Source organism: Doryrhamphus excisus, chromosome 16 (assembly GCF_030265055.1).
Source record: "Doryrhamphus excisus isolate RoL2022-K1 chromosome 16, RoL_Dexc_1.0, whole genome shotgun sequence".
Taxonomy (NCBI): Eukaryota; Metazoa; Chordata; class Actinopteri; order Syngnathiformes; family Syngnathidae; genus Doryrhamphus; species Doryrhamphus excisus.
This window is the reverse complement of record NC_080481.1, coordinates 16,642,314-16,658,367: the sequence shown is the minus strand read 5'-3', so window position 1 is coordinate 16,658,367 and position 16,054 is coordinate 16,642,314. Positions and strand designations below refer to the sequence as shown.

At 37.5% G+C, this 16,054-nt stretch overlaps 1 protein-coding gene across 1 annotated transcript in view; it reads right to left on the bottom strand.

Annotated features, from left to right (window-relative positions):
- LOC131104431 (collagen alpha-1(II) chain-like) overlaps positions 1-16,054 on the bottom strand; it is a 29,599-nt gene continuing 13,545 nt past the window's right edge. Inside the window, exons 14-55 of the mRNA XM_058051598.1 lie at positions 15,070-15,123; positions 14,937-14,990; positions 14,810-14,854; positions 14,688-14,741; positions 14,574-14,618; positions 13,271-13,324; positions 13,103-13,201; positions 12,989-13,033; positions 12,820-12,918; positions 12,699-12,752; positions 12,518-12,625; positions 12,378-12,431; positions 12,208-12,306; positions 12,089-12,142; positions 11,911-12,009; positions 11,790-11,843; positions 11,653-11,706; positions 9,765-9,818; positions 9,633-9,686; positions 9,496-9,540; positions 9,330-9,428; positions 9,138-9,245; positions 9,008-9,061; positions 8,869-8,922; positions 7,622-7,675; positions 7,495-7,548; positions 7,317-7,424; positions 7,190-7,243; positions 7,049-7,102; positions 6,813-6,974; positions 6,633-6,740; positions 6,449-6,556; positions 6,316-6,369; positions 6,138-6,245; positions 5,997-6,050; positions 4,484-4,591; positions 4,330-4,383; positions 3,023-3,130; positions 2,619-2,955; positions 2,351-2,541; positions 586-825; positions 1-501 (exon numbers count right to left, since the gene is read on the bottom strand). Of these exons, the coding sequence (XP_057907581.1) occupies positions 355-501; positions 586-825; positions 2,351-2,541; positions 2,619-2,955; positions 3,023-3,130; positions 4,330-4,383; positions 4,484-4,591; positions 5,997-6,050; positions 6,138-6,245; positions 6,316-6,369; positions 6,449-6,556; positions 6,633-6,740; positions 6,813-6,974; positions 7,049-7,102; positions 7,190-7,243; positions 7,317-7,424; positions 7,495-7,548; positions 7,622-7,675; positions 8,869-8,922; positions 9,008-9,061; positions 9,138-9,245; positions 9,330-9,428; positions 9,496-9,540; positions 9,633-9,686; positions 9,765-9,818; positions 11,653-11,706; positions 11,790-11,843; positions 11,911-12,009; positions 12,089-12,142; positions 12,208-12,306; positions 12,378-12,431; positions 12,518-12,625; positions 12,699-12,752; positions 12,820-12,918; positions 12,989-13,033; positions 13,103-13,201; positions 13,271-13,324; positions 14,574-14,618; positions 14,688-14,741; positions 14,810-14,854; positions 14,937-14,990; positions 15,070-15,123 (3,696 nt within the window). The 3' untranslated portion in view covers positions 1-354. The remainder of the gene's footprint in view (positions 502-585; positions 826-2,350; positions 2,542-2,618; positions 2,956-3,022; positions 3,131-4,329; positions 4,384-4,483; positions 4,592-5,996; positions 6,051-6,137; positions 6,246-6,315; positions 6,370-6,448; positions 6,557-6,632; positions 6,741-6,812; positions 6,975-7,048; positions 7,103-7,189; positions 7,244-7,316; positions 7,425-7,494; positions 7,549-7,621; positions 7,676-8,868; positions 8,923-9,007; positions 9,062-9,137; positions 9,246-9,329; positions 9,429-9,495; positions 9,541-9,632; positions 9,687-9,764; positions 9,819-11,652; positions 11,707-11,789; positions 11,844-11,910; positions 12,010-12,088; positions 12,143-12,207; positions 12,307-12,377; positions 12,432-12,517; positions 12,626-12,698; positions 12,753-12,819; positions 12,919-12,988; positions 13,034-13,102; positions 13,202-13,270; positions 13,325-14,573; positions 14,619-14,687; positions 14,742-14,809; positions 14,855-14,936; positions 14,991-15,069; positions 15,124-16,054) is intronic.

The following is a 16,054-nucleotide window of genomic DNA, read 5'->3' as shown; positions in this document are numbered from 1 at the left end:
TCAACAACAATGAAATACATTTACATTTACATTTGTGTAGCATTTACAGTTGAGGTTTAGCATTTAGCATTTAGCATCGGGTTCTACAACAAAATCGTTTTGGGAATTTGATGGGATAAAAATCCGATGGTGAGGCTTTTTTTTCTCAATTTCGCTGGTTCCATTTTCCGAGTATTAGCCGTTTGTTGAGAACATCCTCACTCCAAAGACGCCGTGAAGGTTTCACGGACAAGATGAATAAATAATGGCGCCATTTTTTACCCGTCACGCGTCTCTCGTGTAACCTTCGTCCACTCGTGCGCTCGCAGGAAGTGGAGTCATTTTCTTAGATTCTCTTACTTTTGACTCTAATTTTTACGAGAAGCACACGGGTCCGATGTCGAGACCGAACTCCTGATTGGCTTTTCCGATGTCCATGGGCGCCACGTCCGTTACGGGCAGCCTTACCGGAGTCTGAGTTCTGTATTCCAACACGGTTTTAGCCCAGCCGCCGTTCGATTTCTGTATTGGGCGGGACAAGGAGATACGGATAATAAGATGGTATTCCGTGGATGACGTTTCATCTTCAGGTGATTCGGGACTTACCGCGCAGCCGTCCTCGGACACGGCGTATCGCAGGCGGTTGCTGCCTTGCGCCCTCAGCTCCTGACCGTTGGCGCCTCTCAGGATCAGCGCCTTCTTCAGGGCGCCTTTGGCGTCCTTGTAGGCCACGCTGTTCTTGCAGTGGTAGGTGAGGGTCTGGCGGGACTCCTTGGAGAGGAGCTGCAGCAGCTTCATCTGCACCGCCACCGTGTTGGGCTGCTCCTCGCTGTTGCCGTACAGGAACTGAAAGGGTGGGACGTGACTAAGTCATTCCAAGGTCATATCAAAGTCATGCCAAAGTCATTCCAAAGCAATTCCTAAGTCATTACAAAGTCATTACAAAGTTGTTCCAAAGTCATTCTAAAGTCAAGTCAAAGTCATTCCAAAGTCAATCCAAGGTCATGTCAAAGTCATTCCAAAATCATTCCAAAGTCATTACAAAGTCATGCCAAAGTCATTACAAAGTAATTCCAAGGTCATGTCAAAGTTATTCCAAAGTCATGTCAAAGTCATTACAAAGTCATGCCAAAGTAATTCCAAAGTCAAGTCAAAGTCATCCCAAGGTCATGTCAAAGTAATTCCAAAGTCATACCAAAGTCATGTCGAAGTCATGCCAAAGTCATGTCAAAGTCTTTCCAAAGTCATTCCAAAGCCAAATCAAAGTCATTCTAAAGTCAGTCAAAGCCATTCCAAAGTCATTCCAAAGCCATTCCAAAGTCATATCAAAGTCATATCAAAGTCATTCCAAAGTCATTCCAAAGTCATTCCAAAGCCAAATCAAAGTAATTCCAAAGTAATTCTAAAGTCAGTCAAAGCCACTCCAAAGTAATTCCAAAGCCATTCCAAAGTCATATCAAAGTCATTCAAAAGTCGTTCCAAAGTCATACCAAAGTCATTCCAAAGTCATGCCAAAGTCATTACAAAGTCGTTCCAAAGTCATTCCAAGGTCATGTCAAAGTCATTACAAAGTAATTCCAAAGTAATTCCATAGTCAAGTCAAAGTCATGCCAAAGTAATTCCAAAGTAATTCCAAAGTCATACCAAAGTAATTCCAAAGTCATCCCAAAGTCATATCAAAGTCATTCCAAAGTCATTACAAAGTAATTCCAAAGTCATTACAAAGTCATCCCAAAGTCATATCAAAGTCATTCCAAAGTCATTCCAGTCATCCCAAAGTCATTCCAAAGTCATTCCAAAGTCATTCCAAAGTCATGCCAAAGTCATTCCAAAGTCATGCCAAAGTCATTACAAAATAATTCCAAAGTCATTCCAAAGTCATATCAAAGTCATTCCAAAGTAATTCCAGTCATACCAAAGTCATTCCAAAGTCATCCCAAAATCATATCAAAGTCATTCCAAAGTCATTCCAGTCATACCAAAGTCATTCCAAAGTCATCCCAAAGTCATATCAAAGTCATTCCAAAGTCATTCCAGTCATACCAAAGTCATTCCAAAGCCAAGTCAAAATAATTCCAAAGTCATCCCAAAGTCATTCCAGTCATACCAAAGTCATTCCAAAGTCAAGTCAAAGTCATACTAAAGTCATTGCTAAGTCATTCCAAAGTCATTCCAAAGTCATTCCAAAGTCATTCCAAATCAAGTAAGAGTTTGTGGCACCAGTATCTACACCACTGAAACCCCCCTTTAACACCCCTCTTGACCCCTTTCCCTCCCCGGGAGGATGCACCCCACTGTTTGAGCATCCCTGGACTAAAGATACCAACATTGGTGGATTAGACGTCCACCAGCAATAAAAAAAAAGGCTTACTCGGATTCCGCCGTTCATGTGGGCTCCGAACCAGACGGGTTTGTTGGCGCTGGGAGTGGACTTTGTCCACCAGGCCTTGCGGGAAATATTGGCTGGATTGGCCGAGATGCAAGTTTCACCGTTATCCATGTTGCAGAAGACCTGGATGGCATCTTTTGTGCTTCCTTGGTTTGGATCGATCCAGTACTGGCCTGGGGTCGAGGAACAGAACCTTTGTTAATGTGAGAGACCAAAGACCGAAGACCAAAGACAACAAAAAGATTCCCACCGCTTGTTTTTTGAGGATAGCATTGCTTGATGTCCTGACACGTCTTTGCAGGATTCTCCTTGGTCCCATCTGGACTACGTAGGTTCTGCACGTGCCTGCTGAGGGTCTTCAGTGAGACATCGACGTTAGCGGGACTGTCATTAAGAAGGACTTCATCTTTGTTAAATTCCGGGAGCGGCGGCGCGTTGGCTGCTACGTCATCCTTATAGAATTCCACAGCTTCCGGCACGCCATTGTCATCGTAATCCACAGGAGCTGCAAAGAATTCCTTCACAGCTGCACTGGGGGGTCCAGGTGGACCCGGGGGTCCTGGAGGTCCTGGTTCTCCTTGGGGACCCTGTTAAAAAAAAAGGGAAATACCATGAAATGGAGGTTTCGGTCTCAGCTTTGTGCTCGAGGCTCACCTGAACTCCGACGTCACCGCTGGCTCCCCTGCTTCCCGGCGCTCCCATTGCTCCTGGCTGGCCCATGCTTCCCTCCTTTCCAGGTGGACCAACCACCCCTGGAGGTCCCTGTGGAATGATAAGATCATGCAGTTTTACCAAAGTCCTAACAGTCCTAATTGGATTCCTTGGAAACAGGACATTAAGAATTGGAATTGTACCACAAGATCATCTGAGCAGAAAACGAAGGAAGTTACTACAAAATAAGGGTATGGAAACAGGAAGTAAGGCATTCAAAGGACTAAACTAAACAAATTAAATACAATAGAAATTTTAATTTTAATTTTAATTTTAATTTTAATTTTAATTTTAATTTTAATTTTAATTTTAATTTTAATTTTAATTTTAATTTTAATTTTAATTTTAATTTTAATTTTTAGATGTAGTGCTTCTTGGAGGTGTGGAAATACACAACTCATTGGTATTAAAACAACAAACATGCGTTCCCAGTTGGGCTTAAAAAGCACTTTTAAACTGCATCCATCAAGGCTAGATTATCACCAAAAATTGTCACAATTTTAATTTTAATTTTAATTTTAATTTTAATTTTAATTTTAATTTTAATTTTAATTTTAATTTTAATTTTAATTTTAATTTTAATTTTAATTTTAATTTTAATTTTAATTTTAATTTTAATTTTTTATTTTAGATGTCGTGCTTCTTGGAGGTGTGGAAATACACAACTCGTTGGCATTAAAACGAATAAAAAGCACTTTTAAACTGCATCCATCAAGGCTAGATTATCACAAAAAATTGTGGCAAAAATTTTTATTTAACTACAATGGACAATATTTTTATTTTTATTTTTTTAATTTAAATTTTTTATTTTAGATGTAGTGCTTCTTGGAGGTGTGGAAATACACAACTCATTGGCATTAAAACGAATAAAAAGCACTTTTAAACTGCATCCATCAAGGCTAGATTATCACAAAAAATTGTGACAAAATCTTTTATTTAAATAAAATAGACAATATTTTATTTTATTTTATATCTTAATTTAATTTAATTTAACCTAGCATGTTTTTGGAATGTGGGAGAAAACCGGAGTACCCGGAGAAAACTCACGCATGCACGGGGAGAACATGCAGGGTTATTTATTTTATTTTATTTTATTTTATCTTATTTTATTTTATAAGATGAAAAAATGAATCATACAAATGTCTTACAATCACAAATCCGGAGTAACTCATTAACTCAGTTACTTTTTGGAGAAGTAACTATTTACTATAATTACTTTTTAAAAGTAACGTGCCCAACACTGATCTTACCCTTGGTCCAGATGGTCCAACAATACCTCGAGTGCCCACATCACCAGTGGCGCCCTGGAGAGAAAGGAGGTGTTCAGTGGTCCTGGTTCAAAGTCTTTCCCCTTGGTTAACAAACTGAGGTGCATTTGAGATAAGAGTCCGAACGGGATCTTACAGCGTTTCCTGGCAAACCGTGGAGACCCGTGAAACCTCTGTGACCTTTCTGGCCCCTCTCTCCTTGTTCTCCTGCTGATCCTTTCTCTCCCTGTGGTCCTTGTGGGCCCTGAAGGTCATTTTCAAAGACATGACATGTTTTGCTTCATGATAGAGACAAATAATGATTATACAAATAACTATAATAAAATAAAATAAAATAAAAAAGCAATCTTCACTGGCTAAATGTACTGCAAAAAAGGCCAGTAAGGATAATTCATAATGCTGCCTACAGAGAACATACTAACTCCTTATTTCTAAAATCACAAATACTTCAACTTGCTGATATAGTTCATCTTCAAACAGCATAAATAATGCATAAGGCTAAAAATAATAAATAATAAATAATAAATAATAAATAATAAATAATAAATAATAAATAATAAATAATAAATAATAAATAATAAATAATAAATAATAAATAATAAATAATAAATAATAAATAATAAATAATAAATAATAAATAATAAATAATAAATAATAATGTGGAGAATAAATAGATTACATCAAATATGAACAATGTACAGCGTAAACAGTAATTTGTACAAATAATGTAAATAATTTAGAATAAATAACAATAATTTAAAATTTTGGTTGTTATTTATTCTAAATTTAGAATAAATAACAATAATTTAAAATGTTGGTTATTTATTCTAAATTATTTAAATTATTTGTACGAAATAATATTTGTAATTTTTGTTAAATTATTTGTACAAATTACAAATTTTTGTTAAATTATTTGTACAAATTACAAATTTTTGTTAAATTATTTGTATAAATTACAAATAATATTTGTAATTTTTGTTAAATTATTTGTACAAATTACAAATTCTTGTTAAATTATTTGTACAAATTAATAAATTTTAACAAATTAAAAATTTAAATAATTTTGAATAAATAACAACCAAAAATTATTAGTAGTAGTTATATAGTAATAGTTATTTATTCTAAATTATTTAAATTATTTGTACAAATTACTGTTTACGCTGTACATTGTTTGAGAAATATGATCTCAGGGAAGAACTACATTTGAAACACTTATATGCTAGGACTACGTTAGCGTTAACATAGCATTTCAGTATGTGGAATCAAACTATGGAACGGACTGAGTAAGCCAATGAGCCAATTCAAGAAACAATACAAGCAGTTGATGTTTGCTAAATAAAAATAAAATAAAATAAAATAAAATAAAATAAAATAAAATAAAATAAAATAAAATAAAATAAAATAAAATAAAATAAAATAAAATATTAGGAAAGCAGGGAGTGAACAAATGTAACAGTTAGTGATTGTAAAAGTACCAGATGGAGGGGTACGATTTAATAAGCTTTGCTTCTTCCTACTCCTTTTGGACATGTGGAACTGTGAACTGATTATGGGATGCACTCAATTGTAATCTGATGCATGTTCAAATGAAATAAAACCATTACCATTACCATTACCAAATAGACTGGGCGGTGGGGGCGGATTCTTACCACTTTGCCTCGGACTCCAGGTGGTCCATGAGGTCCCGGAGAGCCTTTGCCACCCTAAACCCGAACCAAAATATTGATTAAAACCCGCCATGATGCTGCTGTTAGCATTTATATTGAAGCAATTGTTGCTATAGAACTCACATCCGCCCCTCTTTGTCCTGGACTACCCGTAACACCGACCGGACCCTCGTTTCCTGGGGAACCCGGGCCCCCTGCCAAGCCCTCAGGACCAGCATTACCTCGATCACCCTGTAAAATCCCACAACGGTGTTGAACGGGCATCTTTAAGTATCAGGTCCGATCATGCGACTACACCTACCCTTGCTCCTAGGAGTCCGTCGGTCCCCGGGGGCCCCTCTTCACCACCAATGCCCTGAATGGGAGCCACAACAAACACCATGAAGTACAAATACTACAAATGTACTACAAAAGAATGTTTTTAACTTGACAACCTCTGGACCCGCATCTCCTCTTGCGCCGGTAGCCCCCACTGGACCAACTCCACCGGGTGGACCTTTGCCGCCTTGAACTCCAGGAGCGCCAGCTTTTCCAGGTAAACCCTAAATACCAAAGAGGACGGGACGTGTTTACGATTCGATTCACTTCCTGTGGCAGTTGATTGCACTTTCGACATACCGCCGGACCAGACAGGCCTGGCATTCCGCCTTCTCCTCTGATTCCAGGCTGACCCACAAGACCTCGCTGCCCTGCGGCGCCGGCAGGTCCCGGAGGTCCAGTAAGACCCTGGTAAGTAGGAACATTAGCAATCAAGAATTGTGGGTGTGTAGATCGGGAATGTAAAACTGGTCTACTCACCGGAGAACCATCTTCACCAGAGTCCCCCTTCTCTCCAGGGGTACCCGCAGGGCCAGGAGCTCCGATCTCACCTTGAAGTCCAGGGCCCCCGTTTTCACCACGAATACCAGCGGTGCCCTGCTTTCCTGGAGGACCGATGGCACCGTCTGCACCAACAGCTCCCTGGTAAATACCCACAATCGCAACGTTTAGATCCACTTACTCCTAAATTCCACAGTACCGTCGGTTGTACTCACAAGGGAACCAGGTGGTCCCACACCTCCAGGTAAGCCAGGGAAACCAGGAGAACCCTGACGGAAGAGAAGACTTCCAATGAAACAAAATGTGTGCAGTAGGTTCAAGACCGTACCGGTCTGATGTTGCTAAAGCTCCCTCACCACTGCACCCTGAGTTCCTCTGCCCCCTTTCAGTCCCGTCAGACCTACTGGACCCTGAAACACAGACCTCCATGAATTCATGAATTCATCTAATAAAGTTGGATGTGATTCCATTACTAATGCACACCTGTACACCGGGTATTCCAGCTAGTCCTGGTGGTCCGGGTGGTCCTGCCTCTCCCTTAAGACCTGGCTCCCCTGTTTCACCTTTGGCCCCAGGTTGACCCTCAGCACCCTGCAGAAGGTGTCCAAAAGTAAGCATGTGGAGCAATTATGTGGTGGAAGGTTTTGGACTGGTGACTCACAGGAGATCCAGGGAAACCGGCAGCACCAGTCGAACCAGGTGGGCCTCCCGAACCCTGGGAACGCCGCACACTCCAAAGTTAGAAGCCACATTGGGATCATTTGGGATAACTAAAGTGTGGCACTCACAGGTACGCCTCTTGTTCCTCGGCGCCCGCTGGGTCCCGGGGAGCCTGGTTCACCCTGAAACACATCAGTATTTTTAAAAATAAAATAAAATAAAATAAAACAAAATAAAACAAAATAAAACAAAATTAAATTAAATTAAATTAAATTAAATTAAATTAAATTAAATTAAATTAAATTAAATTAAATTAAATTAAATTAAATTAAATTAAATTAAATTAAATTAAATTAAATTAAATTAAATTAAAAAAGTAACACTAATAACAATAATACAATTTAATAACAACAATAATAATACATGTTAATAACAATATAATTACAACACAATAATTATATACTATATGATTACATACTAATCACTAAAAATATTATATATATTATATATTAAATATTATAATATTTTTATGAATATTTTTTTAAAAAATTATTTAATTATATAAATTACTTAATGAATTATTAATAATTTAATAATTATAATTAATTATTCAAATGTAATAATAATGATAATGATACATGTTAATAGCAATATAATTACAACACAATAATTATATACTATATGATTAAATACTAATCATTAAAATATTATATATATTATATATTAAATATTATATTATTTTAAAAATATTTTTAAATAAATTATTTAATTATATAAATTTCTTAATAAATTAATAATAATTTAATAATTATAATTAATTATTCAAATGTAATGATAATGATACATGTTAATAACAATATAATTACAACACAAAAATTATATACTATATGATTAAATACTAATCATTAAAAATATTATATATATATATTATATATTAAATATTATATTATTTTTTAAATATTTTTAATAAATTATTTAATTATATAAATTTCTTAATAAATTAATAATAATTTAATAATTATAATTAATTATTCAAATGTAATACTAATGATAATGATACATGTTAATAACAATATAATTACAACAAAATTCTATACTATATGATTAAATACTAATAATTAAAAATATACATATATAATATTAATATTATTCAAATATAATAATAATAATAATGATGATAATAATTAAAAATAATATAATATATATATAAGATATTTTTATAATGTTATAATATTATAAAATATAATTTTATAATAATTAATTAGTTCACATGTAATAATAATAATCATCATAATAAATCCCATCTATTAAAAATAAAATGTAATGAATAAATTCACTGTATTTTCAATGTTAAACAAACATCAGTAAGTCTCACCTTGGCACCATTGGGTCCAATGGAACCTGGGGGTCCTACAGGACCAGCTGCACCCTTTAAAGGACAAGTATTTGTCATATTTATAATATTTATATATAACACATAGCCATCCGAGATATTTATAGCACCCTCAACTCACCCGAGTGCCATCAACTCCAGCTTTGCCTTCCTGTCCTGCGTCCCCAACAGCGCCCTGAAGTACAGGACCCCCTTTTCATTAAAAACACTGGTGTTCGTTAACCGAGAATAACGGCACAAGAGACACTCACAACATCCCCCTTTGGACCTGAGGCCCCGGAGATGCCTCTTTCACCCGGCATCCCCTGAAGTCCTGGACTTCCTGTTTCTCCAGAAGCTCCCTTCACACCCGATTTTCCCTAAAGTACACACATGTGTTTCAGATCAGCAAGACTCAGCAGGCAACACTCTTAACACGGAAACAGTCTTTGCTAGTCCAGTACCTTCAGTCCATCTGGGCCTGGGCTACCTGGACTACCTTTAGGTCCCAGCAGTCCTTTGGGTCCAGTTTCACCTCTTTCCCCTGGAGCGCCTCTTTCTCCCTGGTGAGAAACAATCATCCCGTGATGAACTCGAACGTGACACCGCGGAAACCAAACAAGATCTTACTCTCAATCCTGAAGCTCCGGCAGCACCTTCCTCTCCGGCGAGTCCCTGAAAGCAGCATTAAAAATACTTCATTCCCTGATCACAGTAGTTTTATTTGTAGTAGAACAATTAAAAACATATTTGATGTATTCATATACCTCACTTCCTGGTTTACCAGATTCTCCAGGTGGGCCTGGCACTCCAGGCAAACCCTGAAACGCATCCACATGTAAATAAACACGCATGTTCACATGTAAGTTAAGACTACATGTTATGAAGTGGCGTATCACCTGGAATCCAATCGGACCCTGTGGTCCCTGTTCGCCTCTCTTCCCGGCAGGACCCTGGAGGGAACAATATTTAATGTAGCGTAGCAAATCTTTTTTATTTCAGTGAAAAATGAAAAAGTAATGTGAAGCAATTTTTAGTTCTGAACATTCATTTGCTTATCCTCATGAGGGTCGCGGGGGTGCTGGAGCCTATCCCAGCTGTCTTCGGATGAGAGAGGTGGGGTACACCCTGGGCTTAAAAAGCACTTTTAAACTGCATCCATCAAGGCTAGATTATCACAAAAAATTGTGACAATTTTTTTTATTTAACTACAATGGACAATATTTTAATTTTAATTTTAATTTTAATTTTAATTTTAATTTTAATTTTAATTTTAATTTTAATTTTAATTTTAATTTTAATTTTAATTTTAATTTTAATTTTAATTTTAATTTTAATTTTAATTTTAATTTTAATTTTAATTTTAATTTTAATTTTAATTTTAATCTGGGAACGCATTTATAAAAATGCGTTCCCAGTTGGGCTTAAAAAGCACTTTTAAACTGCATCCATCAAGGCTAGATTATCACAAAAAATTGTGACAAAATGTTTTATTTAAATACAATAGACAATATTTAATTTAATTTAATTTAATTTAATTTAATTTAATTTAATTTAATTTAATTTAATTTAATTTAATTTAATTTAATTTAATTTAATTTAATTTAATTTAATTTAATTTAATTTAATTTAATTTAATTTAATTTAATTTAATTTTCATTTTTAGATGTAGTGCTTCTTGGAGGTGTGGAAATACACAACTCCTTGGCATTAAAACCACAAACGCGTTCCCAGTTGGGCTTAAAAAGCACTTTTAAACTGCATCCATCAAGGCTAGATTATCACAAAAAAATTTGACAATTTTCTTTATTTAAATACAATATTTTATTTTATTTTATTTTTTTATTTTATTCATTCATTCATTTTCTACCGCTTTTTCCTCACGAGGGTAGCGGGGGTGCTGGAGCCTATCCCAGCTGTTTTCGGCCAAGAGGCGGAGTACACCCTGGACTGGTGGCCAGCCAATCACAGGGCACATATAGACAAACAACCATTCACACTCACATTCATACCTATGGACAATTTGGAGTCGCTAATTAACCTAGCATGTTTTTGGAATGTGGGAGGAAACCGGAGTACCCGGAGAAAACCCACGCATGCAGGGGGAGAACATGCAAACTCCACACAGAGATGGCCGAGGGTGGAATTGAACTCGGGTTTCCTAGCTGTGTGGCCTGTGCGCTAACCACTGTCAAAAATGTGAACACATATTTTCTAGTTTCACATGCAAACAATTCTAAAGGCATATAAATGATGAATGAAGGGAATAAATGAACATTTAAGATGACTTTTAAGACACCACCTTCCTGTTTTGCCATGACTTATTTCTTAAATTCAATATTGTTTCTCATCTTCTTTATTAAATAAAATGCTACTTTTTTTGGTTCCATTTTGGCTTATTCTTGCAGCCGTGATTAAAAGAAAAGCAGGTGAGGCTACTGGAGTCAAGAAATAACTCATGGCAAAACAAGAAGGTGGTGTTGACATGAGTCAGCCAGTCCGAAATCCGAGTTCTGCTGTATCATACGCTTTTTTTTCATATGTACTTTGACTGGCGACGCCTGCGCATGCCCAGGGATGGCACCCGGGGTGCCCACTTTAAGGCCCCCCGCTTTAAGGCACCCCGCTAAACCTCATTCTTATCCGGGTCACTGCAAAACCTGACTGGTGTGCTCCCGCCATGTTCGATCTGAGAGTACTCGGTATTGGATCCGAAAGCCTGGATGTCTAGCGCGACTCTTAAGGCGCCAGGAAGTGCTAGCATCCGTTAGGGAATGAGCTCCTTACCGCTGGGCCAGTCGGACCGGCAGCGCCCTCCTCGCCATCTTTTCCGTTCCCTCCCTGTGGAATCATTACAACACTTCAGAATTCAGGACTTCAGTGAAAAACTCCAAAGTCAAAGACCCCCTTTATGAAAAACCTACCCTTTGACCCGGTGGTCCGGGACTACCAGCCTCGCCGTTCTTCCCACCGTCTCCCTGAAAACCACAGAGGAGTCAGTCGTGTTTATCGGTTACTGAAATCAAGCAGTCCCGTCATACTTACAGCGAGACCCTTTGGTCCTGGCAAGCCCATGGGTCCAGCTAAACCTCGACCTCCTGTGGAACCGGCCGGGCCCGATTTTCCGTCGTCACCTGCTGCACCCTGAGAAAACAAAATGAAACGCTCACGGAAAGAAATAGAAACGCCGACTGCAGTTAGCATGAAGATAACGCTAGCCAACCTGTGGTCCTGGTTTGCCTTCCTCTCCGCCCGAACCGAGAATTCCAGACAGACCCTGTGAGACAGCATCGCGGGATTATGGGAATGAAGTTTAAAAACATCTCAGTACGACAGCCTTACCCGAGCGCCAGTCAAACCGGGCTCTCCGGGGCGTCCCGGGTCTCCTGTCAGGCCTTTTGTTCCAGCAGTACCCGGCGGGCCTCGCTCACCCTGCGCTCCCTGTGACGACCAAGCAACAAAACAATGTGATCATGTGACCATATGGCAAGATCTGATCTTGCGGATCTCACCTTTGCACCAGGGAAACCATCCGTGCCGGGGAACCCGCGATTACCAGGGGTGCCCTAGATCCGATCCATGAAATACCGTTTATGTTATGCTAAGTTATGCTAACAGCAGATTATATTTACGACATAATGAGTCGACTCACGGTCTCGCCTGGAAGTCCTGGGTCACCCACAGACCCGGCATCACCTCGAGGTCCACGTTTCCCTTCATCCCCCATGGGGCCAATTCCACCTGGAATACCATGGTCCCCCTGACCGGAAGAAGCAGTCACGTAAAGTTAATCATCAGTGAAGTAGGCACCAGTTTTTGGGTTTTTTTCGTACTCTTTCGCCTTTAAGTCCAGCTTCCCCTTTGACACCCGCTACGCCCCCGTCACCCTGGAGAACAGATGATCCGAGTTACATATACGAGTGCATGGAAAAGACAGGATAGTTTTTGTCTTACATCTTGGCCTTTGGGTCCATGTGCTCCTGTGGTTCCTTGAGGGCCTGGGGGTCCAACTGGGCCAATAATCCCTGATGGACCTTGGATGCCTGCTAGACCCTGGAAATAAGTCCCGGATAAAATATTTGGTCGCATAACAATATTTACCAGACAGAGATAACTGACGTACGGTTGTGCCCCTTGGTCCTGGGGCCCCATCCGGTCCCACGGCGCCCTATTAAGAAGACACAACAGGACTTTTTTGAGTTTTCTTTGCCTTAAATCGAAGAATACAACTGCTCACCTGATGTCCAGTGGGTCCTGGTGGTCCAACATGGCCGGCATCTCCTCTAGGTCCCTGCTGCCCGGGACTTCCTCTCACGCCAATTGGTCCTACTTCACCCTGGAAATGTTCAAAATAATGTTTGAAACTTTTCATATCCCCTATTTCCCTGAAAAACTGATATGGTACCTTCTGTCCTGGGACACCTGGGAATCCCGGAACGCCAGCGATTCCAATAGGACCCTGCGGTGATAGGAGAGGGTTATTTTCGGATCGTAATTGAGAGTATTGGTCCATCCAAGCTTATTCTGTCTATGTGTTTTGCAGAACTGAAACAAGGGTAATGGTAATGGTAATGGTAATGGTAATGGTAATGGTAATGGTAATGGTAATGGTAATGGTAATGGTAATGGTTTTATTTAATTTGAACATGCATCAGATTACGATTGAGTGCATCCCATAATCAGTTCCCAGTTCCACATGTCCAAAAGGAGTAGGAAGAAGCAAAGCTTATTAAATCCTACCCCTCCATCTGGTACTTTTACAATCAGTAACTGTTACATTTGTTCACTTCCTGCTTTCCCAATATAATTTAAGTATTTTTTTTACTTTATTTTATTAATTTATTTTTTTATTATTTTACTTTAAATTTTTTAAATGTTTACATTTAAAAAAAAATTTAATTTAAAAAAATTATTAAATTAAAACAAAAAAATATAAAAAAAATTTTGTCACATACCGAAAGAGAAAATCAGGACTTTTGTGTCCATGGAGAAAGTTTATGGTAATGGTAATGGTAATGGTAATGGTTTAATTTCATTTGAACATGCATCAGATTACAATTGAATGCATCCCATAATCAGTTCCCAGTTCCACATGTCCAAAAGGAGTAGGAAGAAGCAAAGCTTATTGAATCCTACCCCTCCATCTGGTACTTTTACAATCACTAACTGTTACATTTGTTCACTTCCTGCTTTCCCAATATAATTTAAGTATTTTTTTTACTTTATTTTATTAATTAATTTTTTTATTATTTTACTTTAATTTTTTTTAATGTTTAAATTTTTTAAATGTTTAAATTTTTTAATTAAAAAAAATATTAAATTAAAACAATTTTTTTTATTTTTTTTGTCACGTACCGAAAGAGAAAATCAGGACTTTTGTGTCCATGGAGAAAGTTTATGGTAATGGTAATGGTAATGGTAATGGTAATGGTAATGGTAATTGAATGGTAATGGTAATGGTAATGGTAATGGTAATGGTAATGGTAATGGTAATGGTTTTAATTTCATTTGAACATGCATCAGACCACAATTGAATGCATCCCATAATCAGTTCCCAGTTCCACATGTCCAAAAGGAGTAGGAAGAAGCAAAGCTTATTAAATCCTACCCCTCCATCTGGTACTTTTACAATCACTAACTGTTACATTTGTTCACTTCCTGCTTTCCATAATACAGTTTAATGAGTAGGACTTTGAGTTCATCCTTACCAGAGGACCCGGTTTGCCAGCATGTCCTGCGGCACCACGTTTTCCCTGCACCCCAAACAGACCAAGAGTCAGATTCTTGTAAACAAACAAACATCATGGATGCTTTGGTTTTACCGGAGGTCCAGATTGCCCTGCTCTTCCCCTTTCTCCGAGTAATCCTGGCGGTCCCTAAAAAAGAGGAATAGTAGTCCAAATTCAATCAAGGTTCTGGTGATTTGCATACAAGATATACGTACCACTGGACCGGGGGCACCCATGGTACCAGGCGTTCCAGACCCACCCTGCACAATAAATACAATGACAAGGAAATGGGTGAAAAACATTGTTGTTAGATTCCGTCACAAAAACCGTCAAAAATCTTACCTTGACACCGACAGAACCGGACTCACCCCTGGATCCAATAGCGCCCATAACACCCTAATAAAGGATTCACAAGTTGTACTCATTATTCAAAAAGTTACAAAATAAAAGCCTAAAATGTTTTTTTTTTTTTTACCTTGTGACCTTTATGGCCAGGGAGACCTGGTGTACCTGGCAACCCGCGAGCGCCCTAATAAGGAGGGACAGAATGGAGCGGGTGAACGAGGTTGATCACATTGAAAGGGTCCCTGACACTTTTCTGAAATATGTTTTATTTTTTTGCAATTATGTTCTACATTGTTTGATTTTTGAAAGCAAATGGTAAATTAGCAAAGTATATTTATAATGTCGTGTTGCTGCTGGATGTTCATTGATACTGTAAGTTTGTTTTCTTTTCCAGTCTTGTAAAATTCCAACTTTTTCTCCTTAGATTACAACTTTTTCTCTTAATATTTTGGTATTATTTTACAAAAATTGCAAAGTATATTTATAATGTCGTGTTGCTGCCGGATGCTCACAGTATCTGAAGTTTGTTTTCTTTTCCAGTCTTGTAAAATTCCAACTTTTTCTCTTAATATTTTGGTTTTATTTTACAAAAATTGTTGCAGATATGTTCTACATTGTTTGATTTTTGAAAGCAAATGGTAAATTAGCAAAGTATAATTATAATGTCGTGTTGCTGCCGGATGTTCACAGAATCCGAAGTTTGTTTTCTTTTCCAGTCTTGTAAAATTCCAACTTTTTCTCTTAATATTTTGGTATTATTTTACAAAAAGTGTTGCAGATATGTTCTATATTGTTTGATTTTTGAAAGCAAATGGTAAATTAGCAAAGTATATTTATAATGTCGTGTTGCTGCCGGATGTTCACAGTATTTGATTGATACTGTAAGTTTGTTTTCTTTTCCAATCTTGTAAAATTCCAACTTTTTCTCCTTAGATTACAACTTTTTCTCTTAATATTTTGGTATTTTTTTTTACAAAAAATGTTGCAGATATGTTCTACATTGTTTGATTTTTGAAAGCAAATGGTAAATTAGCAAAGTATATTTATAATGTTGTGTTGTTGCTGGATGTTCACAGTATCCAAAGTTTGTTTTCTTTTCCAGTTTTGTAAAATTC